The 13,254-nt window shown below is 36.3% G+C and overlaps 1 protein-coding gene across 1 annotated transcript in view; it reads right to left on the bottom strand.

Annotated features, from left to right (window-relative positions):
* Window positions 1-249: 249 nt before the first annotated feature.
* Window positions 250-13,254, bottom strand: part of KCNK10 (potassium two pore domain channel subfamily K member 10) — a 57,191-nt gene continuing 44,186 nt past the window's right edge. Inside the window, exons 6-7 of the mRNA XM_026679148.2 lie at window positions 6,272-6,414; window positions 250-4,251 (exon numbers count right to left, since the gene is read on the bottom strand). Coding sequence (XP_026534933.2) covers window positions 3,619-4,251; window positions 6,272-6,414 — 776 coding nt within the window. The 3' untranslated portion in view covers window positions 250-3,618. The remainder of the gene's footprint in view (window positions 4,252-6,271; window positions 6,415-13,254) is intronic.

Raw genomic sequence — 13,254 nt, forward strand, 5'->3', positions numbered from 1 at the left:
GTTGTGATTAATGTTGATATGTTTATTAATATTACTACTATGACTGGTTATTGTTGTATCTTTACTTAAAATTAATTGTGCCTAGACAACATACTGTTTGGATAGACATGGAATTTTTTATGTTTTTTAAAAGGAAAATGTATCAATAAAACATATATTTTAAAAACATACATCCCAGAAGCACTTAAAAAAAAAAACTTCTGCCATGCCCATGAAGCCACCAGAAGTCATGTTTGATTTAACCAAGTTTTTACCTTTATTTTCCTAAAATGTTACACAATGTTCCAAGTTTGAAAGATCAGGCATTTAAAATTAAAATATCAGATTCATATGAGCAAATTAGATTAGTCTGTACTCTCTGTACCATACAAAATTGCATGTGAAACTAATTCCCAGTCTCTGCTTATGCAGACCAACTGGGCAACATTAGCAGCCACCTTAATTCTCTAAATCCACAGATTTCAAGTATTGTAAAGAAGGGTTGCCTTTTTTTAAGTGTGCATGGGAAGTGACATCACTCTGCATTTTTAATATATGAATTTATACAGCATTACTCTTTTATCTGTCACATTCTGAACCACCTGGCTTCAAGTTGCTTGCCCAAAAATGTCAATCTAACAGCCAATCATCCCATACTGGCCACAAAAGTTTCTGTATCCAGTCCCAAGGGCCTCCTATGTGGTACATCGCATTGTCTTCACTCAACAGAAAGATGAATCTGTTTCATGTATTCCTTTAAAAAAATGAAAGCCACCATGCACTGTGGTGAATGCAAGCAGGACAATTCATTTTCATATATCATGGCACAAGGACTAAATTCTCATCTAAGGCAAATATAGCTTGTGTGAATGTCTATGTGTGTGAGAAAGATTTTCATCATAATTCAAATTATGACAGTAAAATTTTTAAAAAAATCTTTCATGGCAAATACAAGCTATAGAATGTGATGGTTCTCATGTCCTATTTTTGGGGTGCCTATTAAGCATCTGGTTTGTAAAGGCAGAAACTGTATGTTGGACTAACTGGGCTTCTGGATTCATACAGAGAATATAATAAACTGCCAAATGTTAGTAGCTGCTGGGAATAGAAGACCATTTCTCCTAGACTTCAGCTGCATTCTAAATTCATTATTTTCTATACCTGGAACAGAGGACATTATATTCTATCTCCTCTCCCTTTTTTTGCACACTCTCCTGCATAGAATGATTTGACACCTATGATTATCAGATTAAGATTTACACCAAGTGGAATTTAAATAATGTTTAGTGTAGCTGTAGGGTAATTCAAAAGTATTTTCTTTCCCCGTTAGCAGCATTGTGGTTTTCTTACAATTTTCTTCTTTGCTCCAAATGTTTTTTCTCAGTGTGAGCCAAGATGCAGAATAGCATGAGCCTTTGGGGGAACTGATGGTGGAAACTCTTTTCCATTATTTATTAGCTGCAGCTTCCTTAACCTGCAACTTTTGGTATCATAGAACATAATGTCCAATACCCACATACTGAAAGTTCATTTTAGCATGAGAGAATGGTACTTTTATTTTAACTGGTCAAGTGGATAGTACATTTTAGAAGTGTCTTCTGTTACATCTTTTCCCCAAGATGATGATGATACATATGTGACTTTCTCATTTCATCCTTTATTTTTCTGAGCTTACTGATTGTGCTAATCATTGTGCAAACTTGGAAATTCCCAAAGCAATCAGTAAGCTCCATAGTTGAACAAGGATTTGATCCCGGGTCTACATCTTCACGATTTTATGGATTAGACAGGAATAGCAAAGAAAGAAGGAGTTAAAGATTTCTTTAACTATAGACTGGTGCAAACAACTGAGATGCTTGAAACGACAGCATTACAAATACACTCTCCATAAATTATGTTGATCATATGAAAGCAGGAAAATTAAAAAGTGCAGCAATGGCTTTGGCATCCTTTAAAAACATTAGGAATAATATTTGGGGAACTCTATTAGTATTTACAGATGTTCTCTGAATGGTAGCTGAAGGATGCTAATGTATGTCTATCTGCATGTGTATTCCAAGCAAATTTCCATTCAAACACTCACCAAGAACTAATTTCCTTTTCTCTTTCCTCATCTCACATAGACACACAAAGAGAGAGGCAGGGAAGGAGGGAGGGAGAGGGAGGGCGGGGGAGGGAGGAGGAGGAGAGAGAGATCTCCAGGCATTATAACTCTAAATAATCAACTCTCTCCTACATTTTCATTTAACATCTGTTTTGAAATCTGAAATGATTCGTGCTTTCCACATTTATTCATGGAAAGAACAACAAACACATAAGTGACAGTGTTTTCTTATTTGGTATAACACTAAAAGTGAATTTGCTCAGTTTCTGTGGAAAGAAGGATCAAATAAGGAAAAAAAAAATAAAACTTTAAAGGAAGGTATTTAAAAAATAGGTGATTAAAGACTTCACAATATGAAGTTATTAATCGCACTTAAAGCTCTAAGCACTTAAAACAGTTACTCAAACATTACCACCAGTTTCCTTTTTACTATCCTGGAATTTTAGACAGCTGTCTTTCTCTTACCTTAAGCTTGACCACCAATAGGGACACAAAGCCCTGAGGTTTGGAAGTTGCCCCACCCTTTACTATATATTGTATATGACATGTCTTTTTTAATGAGTTCTGCTACAGAGAATAGCAAACTGTTGACATCATGCAAGGTTTACTTTCTATTTTTAGCTTATTACAGTGTTAAAACCCAAGCTCCTTCAGGAATAGAAAGTATGATCACAATTTTTTTTAAAAAGAATTTTACTGGTTATTGACCCAAACACAAGTTTATATTTTCCTTCCTAAAATCCCACAATTGCTCAAATTTTAAAGTCCCCACCCCCAGCATAGTATTAGTTTATAAGATGAATTTCTTCCAAAGGCAGAAGTTTTTCATCATTTTTCCCTTTACATTTTTTTTTCATTTTTCATGACAAATATTCACAATGAGCTGTTTTTATGTTTTCTTTTCTTCTTTCTGAAAAAGGCATTCTGTTGTCTTTACTGATAACATCCCAGCATCCAGATACTTTTCTTGTGCATAACAACATTTTAATTTGGGGAGCAGGAATCACTGAAGGCTCATTGATTTTTCAAAACATAAAATGAGGGACCACTCACACTTAGATCTTATGCCAAAACAGAAATGCTGCCTTAAAGTTGACAGTTCAGCTCTTACGCTACTTTTCAATCAAAAGTATTCAACAGTGAGAGAAGGAACTTGCAATCCACTGGAAAGACTCATGCCAGCTCCATTGCCTCCTTTCCCAAATGATCTTCTAATGTGTCTGTCTTTGCTCTCACTCATTCCTACCACACTGTTCACCTTTCCAGTTGCATTACCATCTTCCTTTGGAATTTCCCCCCCTTGCTGACACTGTCAATACTCCACTTTCAGATGCCATTCTCCAGTGTATTATCTGTGATTTCTTTTGGCAGAGCAAGCTTCGGTCATTATGGCACAGTAAAATATTCTAGGATGCTATGCAATTCAGACTGAACTAGGTCTGTATAAGGCACGTGTCTTGATACATACATTTATAGATCATGTACATATATAAAAGACTAACACTGGCTCACTAGAGTCAAAGAATGATCTACATTTAATTCCTGTCTTCAAGTAATGATTTATTTTTGTGTTCCCTTTCTTTGGTTTCAGTGGGGAGCATGCCATTCTCCAGGTCCATGTGTTGTTCAATACAATTGGTAAGAATGGCAGTACTGGAGTGTGCCGAGTGACACACCTTCTCCAAGTCGTCATCCTCCTCTTCCTTCTTCTCCTCCTCATCCAAGGAGTAATGCCGTAAGGTCTCATAGATTTTCCGTACGTCTTCCGGGATACTTTTTTTCAGGTCTTTGTTTTTCCTTTTGGTCAGCTTGGATGAAGAACCAAACTTGTTGATGATGTTGTCCTCAGATGCCCCCTGCCCATGTTTGCTCAATTGCTCTGATCCTTTAAGGCGCAGGTTATTAGGCTTGTTGTTGATGCTTTCCTGAGATGAAGCCTTGAAATGGCTGTTGCCCAAGGCAGCAAAGACACAACGTTTCTCTGGAGACAGCATATCCAGAGAATGGGCTCTCTGGTCCAAACCTAAACGCCTGCGCTCCATGCTCCGAATGGTGGCCGCCCTCTGAAGTTTATCGTGGATCTCCACACTCAGCCGCCGCCGCGTTTCCCTGAACTCTGCTGTCACATTGGCTTTCCATTCTGCTGCATGGGCTTTTATTTCACCAACCTGTCACGGAAAACAAAAAATAACAGGGGAAGATTCAGAATAAATTCAAAAAATAGTATTAATTAAACAGATGTTTATAAAAAGGATTATTCCATGAGATTAAGATGGCCTCACCCCTGTTGACATTTCATGGACCTTTTTCCAGGCAATGGGCCAGCTTGTCAGATAAGCCTCATGTGTGTATTGGTGGGGAACTATCATTCTGTTGACTTTGATTGTATTATATAATCTCTGCTCTTTTTAGTCCTGTTGATTGTTTTTCATTTTAATCCTATATTAGCTGCTCAGAGTTGCAAGTTGGCAGTCATCTAAACTGATTAAGTAAATAAGCAAACAATTGCTCCTCCAACCGCAGATTGAATTAATGAACAATTAGTAGGATCACACATTCATTTGATTTTCAGTGGCTGAGTATTTTTATTTGTGATTCAGTTTTCTGAATACAAACTAATTTCCTATATAGTAAACAAATATTTCCACATTACATTAATAGCATGTAAAGTAATAGGGAATAAAAAATAAAAATAAAAGCACCTAAATTAAACTAAAAACCTCCTCAGACTTCACCACCTAAATTGTATTTAATTTTGTGTCTGTGTGTGTATCTATTAATATTCAATATATCTGGACTATGAATACTTAGACTCAAGTTGTATCTATTAATATTCAATATATCTGGACTATGAATACTTAGACTCAAGTTCTAATCTAATTAGTGATAACAGCTGACTTTGGGCCAGTCTCTCTTAGCTTTAGAGTGGGATATCAAACATCTAAGTTTGATTTGAGTTGGTACTATTCATTCACACACATACATACATTTACATGCACACAAACAAACATATATTTTTATTATGATTCAAATAAATGTAGGCCATACAGAATTATATTGTCCATCTTGGCTCTCCCTTAGTACAAAGCTGGTTCAAAGTCTAAAAACTGACTAATTTTGTAAAGCCAATTTACAAGGACATCAGCATTTTTCCATGAGCATATAATCATTTTTTCACAACACTCCAGGCTAAATTCTTTGCACTGAAACCAGTCTAATTTAACAAACAAACAGTTTTAATTTTTAACTGGCTTAAAAGAACTTGGTTCATAATAATAATAATAATAATCATCATCATCATCATCATCGCTAGCCAACAAAGAATTGCAAGCACATAACCCACAACAAATGTACCCTCAATTTTATTACATCACTAACATAAAAGGGATTAAAGCCAACTTTTTATGAAGATTCTCTATGGTCTCTAATTTTTGCTGCATTTTAGGTCATAACAAATATATTTAACACTCCTCAAAACCTGAGGCCATTGATTGGGCAATATAGGATCATTCAATTCTCTTTTCCAAATTTCTTTTATATTCTTCAAATTTAATTTTTGATTTTTTTTACATTGGTAATATAAAATCATGGGTTTTGATTCAACAAATATAATCTCTTACAGATGCAATTCTCTGAAGTGTCAGACTCTGTAAGGGCATGAGAGCCAAACAATGAATATAAGAAATCTTTTAAATATTTCTATTCAGCCTTTCTTTGGTAAAATCTCAACATTTTTAAGGTACCAATAATTGATTGAGAGTTATAGGTTTATGATTAGTTGGTTATTGTTTTTTAAACTATCAGCTTTTAAAAAAAAGAATTACTCCAATGCAGCAAATTCTCATGAGATGAAAAAACATATGAATTTCTAATTTAATTGAATTCAATTAGAATTTGTCTACCCAATAAATGACGATTTTGGAATGTAGCTTTTACTATTCAAAATTAGATATGACCTTCAGCCCATAATCTTCTTTATGAAGTTTGAATAAATAACTAATTGTTTTAATGTTGTTTTTAAATTTATTTGGATTGTCTCTGTTTTATTTTATTTTTTAAGATATTCGATATTTTTTCCAAATTTGTCATGTGCTGTGTATTGAGTACTGATAGAGTAATCTTCCAACCGAAAGCACTTAGAACATGACACAAAACATCCTGCAATATAAGCTACTTGCCAATAGTTACCTCCTCTTTAGTCTTCTTTGAAATAACCCTCAGCCAGTCTCCAATCATGCTAAGGACAGCAGCAAAATATGCAAGGCCCACAAGGATCCAGAACCATACCAAGGGTTTGTACCATTCCCGATAAGGGATTTCTGCATTTCCTCCTAAGGTGGTAAAAGATAACAATGATGGCAATGATGATGACTACAACAACAACCACAGGAACACACATTTAGATATGAAGATAAAAAACATATTTCAAAAGTGAAACTACACTTTTTCATTTCCATGTTCCCAATCCACATTATTTTCAATATTTGAGCAAGACCCTTGGCTAACTCACCTCAGTATGCACGTTCACAATATGTTCATGCCATCCTGGCAGCACATAAAGATATTTAGCATATCAATTTATAATTTGTTTATTGACAAGAGATAAGATATGGGACGAGGAGACATTTCATTGAAATATTGGAGAAGGTGAAAAGTTACAGAAATTGTTTGCACTTGTCTTGAGGAAGGAAGCAGACATTTCTTTCCAAGTCTTTTTTCTTTATTTTTTTCTTTTTCTTTGCACTTTTTCTTTTTAATTCTGTTTTATATTAATTGTTTACTTTGATATTTGTAAACTTTAATAAAGTTATTACAAAAAATAATAATAAATGATCAGAATAAGTTCACTGTTGTAACACTCACATTTATGACAAAAGCTTTTTGCTCATGACTATATAGTCAGATACAAGTTTTCAGTTATTAATATATTCATGTTATTTATAACTAAATGTTAAGACTCAGTAACCTGCAAAAGAAATTCCCCTTTTTTGTGATAATTTTCATTTTTTTAATAGAACATAAGCTAGTTATCAACACAATATTTTGCAGATTGTGTTCTCTCTAAAGCCATGTTCCTCCCCAAAAATGCTATTTGCAGTACTGTCCTATTGTTTAAGGACAATAAGTTTTACTCATTGGTAAGGAGTGCTTTATTGTATGGCATTTATTCACCAGGGACAAGTCCCTTTGAATTCAATGGGTCCAACTGCTACATAAACATATAAAAATTCCCTTCTTACAGGGGTGGGCTTCTCATAATTTAAAAACCAGTTCACCTAGTGCAGTATCGAAAATGTGAGTGCGTACATGCACATGCACTTTGTGAGCACGTGCGTCTTCCGTGCTTCTGTGTGCCTTCAAACACACGGCAATTTCATGCATGTGGCTTCCAGCACACCTTCTCGGGCAGCCATGGTGAGTAGAGCGGGCGAGGCACAGAAATCAGCTGGGCTGCATGGGCAGGGCGAGCAAGCCAGAGAGTGAGATATATAGGATGGGATAACACCAGGGCCTGGGAGCAGGCCCAGTTGGTGGTCAGAATGAACCGGCTGGGCCCACCTCTGCCTTCTCACCCTTATGGGTGGCATACGTCTTCCTAAATTTTGGGTCCTCTACCAGAGATCTGGGAGTTTGGAGGTTCTACACAGTATCTTAGCTCTTCCTAGCAAGACATTCTTCTGGACAGAAAGCTCTGATACTGTTCCTGGAGCCACTCTCCAAGTTCAGATGTCACAGCCCCAAGTGCTCTTACCACCCTGGGATCACCTTCGCCCTTTTCACATCATCTCAATTCCTCCTTCAGATACTTCTCCAGCTTTTCATACTTCTTCCTGATGTTGTTGTCCCTTAGCACCATTACATCTATTTTACTCTATATCAATTCCAGATTCTTGTCAAGAGAACCTGGAATTTATTTTTATGTGAGTGAGTGAGTGTGTGTATACTGTTAATTTCAGTTATTTAAATACAACTGAACAGGGAACTAAATTTTATTTTTATACTGTTGTTTAGTCTTCCATCTTCTACTTCCCTGACCTTCTGCATTTTTATAGCCTGTTAGCAATTTGAAACACTGCAATGAATCTTTTAAGGTGCATTCTAAGTAGCCTGCATATGGGCATGCTTATAATGATTTAAGATTCATATACAAATCCAAGCACAGAAAGGTTGGCAAAGATTCAAAATGGCTTCTGATTTCAATTATCTTTCAACAGATGTACTGTTATGGCTTTACAGCTGTCAAGCTAAAACAAAGGGCAAGCAGCTGTGCCCTTGTTTCTATGAGCTGATGATGTTCTTCTGATCATGTTTCACAGGTCCCAGGGGAGAATCAGTAAACAGTTAACTGTGATCTGTTGCACAGAATAAGTAGACATTATAAAATAAAATAAACTTTCCAGCTAAATCAGTGCAATATTTTTGTGTTTGATTGTCATTTTTCTTCCCTGCTGCCTACAAATTAACAGGACAAATTCCTTTCTAAACTGATAAACATAAAAAGATTGATTCTGGTATAAATTTGCAAATGTCAGTGATCTACTGTAGGAATATATAGCCCAAGGCTAAAGGCCACATCTAATCCCTGAAAGCTTTAGATGAGATCCTTCAAAAGCTACCATCATACTATACATAGCAGTTAAGACAATAGAGGGAAATCATAAAATATTTGCCTGGAGAAACAATCAAGTTAACTAATTATTTTAGTTACACTTAAATGTAAATGAAATCAAATCAAATTTAGTTTTTCTACTGCTCTCTCCCACTGTGCCATCAAGATAGTTCATACTTTATGAACAGTGTTTTTAAAGGAAAGATGGAACTATTCTTCATTATGTTTCTGAATCACTATTTTAATCATTACTTTCATCAGTGCTTAGATTATTTTTCCATGGGCCATATTATTCTGTATCTCAGACAGCAGAGTAACTTTCGCGAATTTCAGATCACCATAAACATATGGGTACATTAATTCTATGTCTCCTTTAGAATCCTACAAACGAGATGTTGTGCAGGATAGGAGATGCAGCTTTCTTCCTGGTTTTCTAAATAAAAATGTTGGGAAAGTGGAAAGGAGTTTGTTGGGAAAGTGGAAAGGAGTTTCTTCAAAGTCCATAGCTTTAAACAGAAACACTGCAAATGAAAAATAATTCCACTACAGAGCTTGCTTATTTTATGGTTTTCGTAGTTGAGTGCCTTCACTCCTGTTGCAGTTACCTTGACTCCAGTCACATTTAGCCCAGACATTCATTTAAATTCATTGCCTTGACTGGTCTTAGTAGACAAAGAAAAAGGGGATAGGAAATGCCTACAAATATCTCATGTGGAATCATTCAGGTAATAAGTTGGATCTTCTAAATCAGATCATAAAAAGATATATTTGTGAGTAATATCAAAAATGTGATAAATTTGAGAAATCAGCATGGATGTGTCAAGAAACAAATTTTGCCAGATCCATCTTTTCTCAATTTTTGATTGGATTTCTAGGGCAGGACACTCCCTAAACGAGAAGAGGATAGCTGCTGTCAATCATGAGAGTCTGCAGGCATTCAAGGAGATTATCCATGAAAACCACATGAGGAACCTTGTTGATACAGCTGGCCCAAAAGGCCAATGCCTGATGGATCCTGTTAGATTTCAGAGTCTGGGGACTTTTTCAAGGATCTTGTTTGTGGTTGACTCATGACTCTAATTACACACTGAATAAAAGGGCATCTAGAATAAAGGTGCTAGATTTGATTCTACTGAAGTGGCATTTGTTGCAAAGTGGCATTCATGGCAGGAAACTGGATTGTAAGCAGCAATCGATGCTTCTCTGAGCAAAGGGCTATAAAAGAGGCTCTGGTTTGCTCCTGCTCAAGACGTCTTCTCCCATTCTATTTTAGACAATTTTACCTGGCTATACTTGTGCATGACTTATGGAGAGACTAGATCAAGAAAGCACCTCCTTCTGGTTCTTCTTAATCTCTTAACAGTTTTGGATACCATTGACTATGGTTGTCTTCTCCAAGGGACTGGAGCGGGGGAATACTGTTCCATCTGCCTAGACACCTCCATTCAATGGAATCCCTCTTCTCCTTGTTCTTTCTAATTTCAAGATAAGGTACTTGTCAGCCTGGAGTTCAATATAATCAATATATCGATTATATCCACTTATACATTCTGTTCTCAAGCTGAAAAGTGATAGATGGAGAAAGTATAATCCAATGAGGGGCTGCCACAGAGAGGAAGGGGTCAAGCTATTTTCTAAAGCACCTGTAGGCCAGACAAGGAATAATGGATGGAAACTGAACAAGGAGAGATTTAACCTGGAAACAAGGAGAAACTTTCTGACAGTGAGAACAATCAACCAATGGAACAGCTTGCCCTCGGAAGTTGTGGGAGCGCCATCAGTTGAGTCTTTCAAGAAGAGATTGGACTGCCATTTGTCAGAAATGGTGTAGGGTCTCCCGCTTGGGCAGGGGGTTGGACTAGATGACGTACAAGGTCCCTTCCAACTCTGATTATCTGTAATCAATGCTTAGAAGCTGTCAGGGTTTGGACTGAGAGGAACAGGCTCTGACTGGACTTTTCCAAAACCAAGTGGCTTGGGTTTGTGAACCTAACCATTTCAAGAAAATTTCATCTTTGTGTCTGAACAGAATTGTACTCTTCTGCCCCAAGATAGCACACAATTTGCAGGCTCTCTAGACTCATAGTTGTGCTTTGCTGAGCAGGTGGCAACTGTGACTAGAAAAGCTTCTGCTCAAGTACAATTGTAACCATTCCTAGAGTGGCAACCCTTGATGACAGTCATTCATGCATTGGTAACATCCCCTCCTCAAGGGTGTCCCTCAAGATCATTTAGAAGCTCTAGTTGATATAAAATATTGCAGGCTATGCAACTAAATTTGTGAGCCAATTTGAATCTGTGGTTACAGAAATGGCTAAATATCTATGTGAACTAACTGTTATTGCTTGAAGATACAGATCTTTGCTCACTGAGGACAATTATAAATTAACAGAATAAAGAACATCCTTACAAAACCTGCACAACTATGGGTTCTGATTGTGGCCTGTGATTACTTACTTCTCCCACGTAATGTGCTAGAGATTTGGAAGCTCAACTAGATCAATCTGTCCAACCCGGGAATGTATTCCTGAATAATCAAGTCAGGTTTCAGCCAATAAGATACTTTAAATCAAATAACTGTCTCTACACTGTAAAGAGAACTAACATTAGAATGTTTTATTATCCTCACAACAGCTGTTCTCAAGGGCAAATATAAAAAAAATTCAGACAAGTTAAAATCATGCCCTTATGGAGAAGGATTTCTGAAACCCATATATCTTCTTATATTGTGCTTTCTATCATCTCTTATATTGTTCCTTCTATGAGGACATTTAACTCTCTACCAGGAAAATAACTACACAATTATTATTTATTTTATGTACAGTTATTTTTATTAGACTGCTATGAGTTTGTTTCCTTGAATATGTCTATATTTCATTCTCTGTAAAACTAGACACTCCCTTGTCACCTCAATGACCTAGATACAATTTTATGGCAATTTTATTTTATTTGAAATAGAAATTGTATCATTTTCATTACTACTTAGTTAACGTGCAGAATTCTGGCCAGTGACCATTAAAGACTACCACTGTTTCTGAATTCTCTGATATTTGGATTCTCTGATATTTGGAAGAAATGGGTAGACAAAAAAGAACAGTGATGTCTTCCCTTACCATATTCTGCCATTCATTTTGCTTCTTGGATTTCCCATAGTTACTTAAACAGATCTATATTAATGTTGATAGTCTATGGATGCCATGAATGACTGACTTTAGTCCAATATTTCAACTTATAGTCCTTCTTTATACTATTCAATCAAGCCTCTTTCAATTCAGCCACATCCTGAGCTACAAGTAAAAATCAGTTGCATGAGTTTACATAGAACATTCTCCTGTCAGAGGTGATAGATCCTATTGAACAGGATCACTGAACATGATTTCAATAATTATCACAAAGTATAAAGCTATCCAAGTCCAAACTCTTGTGTAACATTTGAAGAGGGAATGTCCATCTTGCACCTTTCTCAATTATCAGGTCAATTAAAATTTTATGCAAGAAAAATCAATGGGAATCTTTAGCTCTTAGCTCACACTGAGTGAGGAAGGCAGTACACCTGTCCACATTCCTGTTTTATCTTTCAAATAGGACTGCTAGTGATTGGCATCAAATATCAATAGCTACCAGGCCTTGGATGGGAACTGATAAGGGACCATCAATTATCTGTTGATGATTAGGACAGTTAAGCTCATAGTAGTTAGAGTACTGTACTGCAAACCACTTCTGCTGACTATCAGCTGCCTGCAACTTGGCAGTTCAAATCCCACCAGGCTCAAGGTTGACTCAGCCTTCTATCATTCCGAGGTGGGTAAAATGAGGATCCAGATTGTTGGGGGCAATATGCTGACTCTGTAAAACCACTTAGAGAGGGCTGTAAAGTGGTGTACTAGTCTAAGTGCTATTGCTATTGCTATAGGAGCTAACTCAACCACCTGTTGAATTTGCTGAAATGTCCTAAAAATCGATTGGGATTGACACTTGGTTCTTATACTAGAGCTGGGCTCTGGTGATTTAATCTATAATCAGTGGCATAATGCCACTGGCATTGCAAGAGAGCCTATATCATATTCTTTAGTCAAAGTCTCTCCTCCCGTTATTTTAGGAGGAGTAAATGAGCAAATTTAGCAGTGACAGGCCATTGAACTTTACACATGCACAACTGTAAATCTTTTCCTGTATTTCATCCTTAGAGATTAGTTTTCCAGGCAGAACACAATTTTGTCTTTCTATCTGCCTGCTGTCTACTGTCGTTATTATTGCAGACAGGAGACAAGTCATATACACAGAAATGTGTTCCTTACAGTACACAAAAATCAACTCCTTTATATAAGTGTATAGGCCAAAATTTATGTTCTCCTGCCTTTCCTAATCCATGGAAATTGGACTTTATTTTAATAGTCTTTATTGAGTAAATAGCATTCTTTAATATGAGACTTCCTGGTTCTTATGTTACCAGTGTTGTTTATTACAGAAAATATGGATACTTGCTTCTGAAAAGTCCATTTACTGTTAATATTTGGAATCTCACTCATATTGAGTAATCTAGCCAGTATTTACTAGCATT

Source organism: Notechis scutatus, chromosome 1 (assembly GCF_049901735.1).
Source record: "Notechis scutatus isolate UNSWTSFEM ecotype Mainland chromosome 1, rNotScu1.2, whole genome shotgun sequence".
NCBI lineage: Eukaryota > Metazoa > Chordata > Lepidosauria > Squamata > Elapidae > Notechis > Notechis scutatus.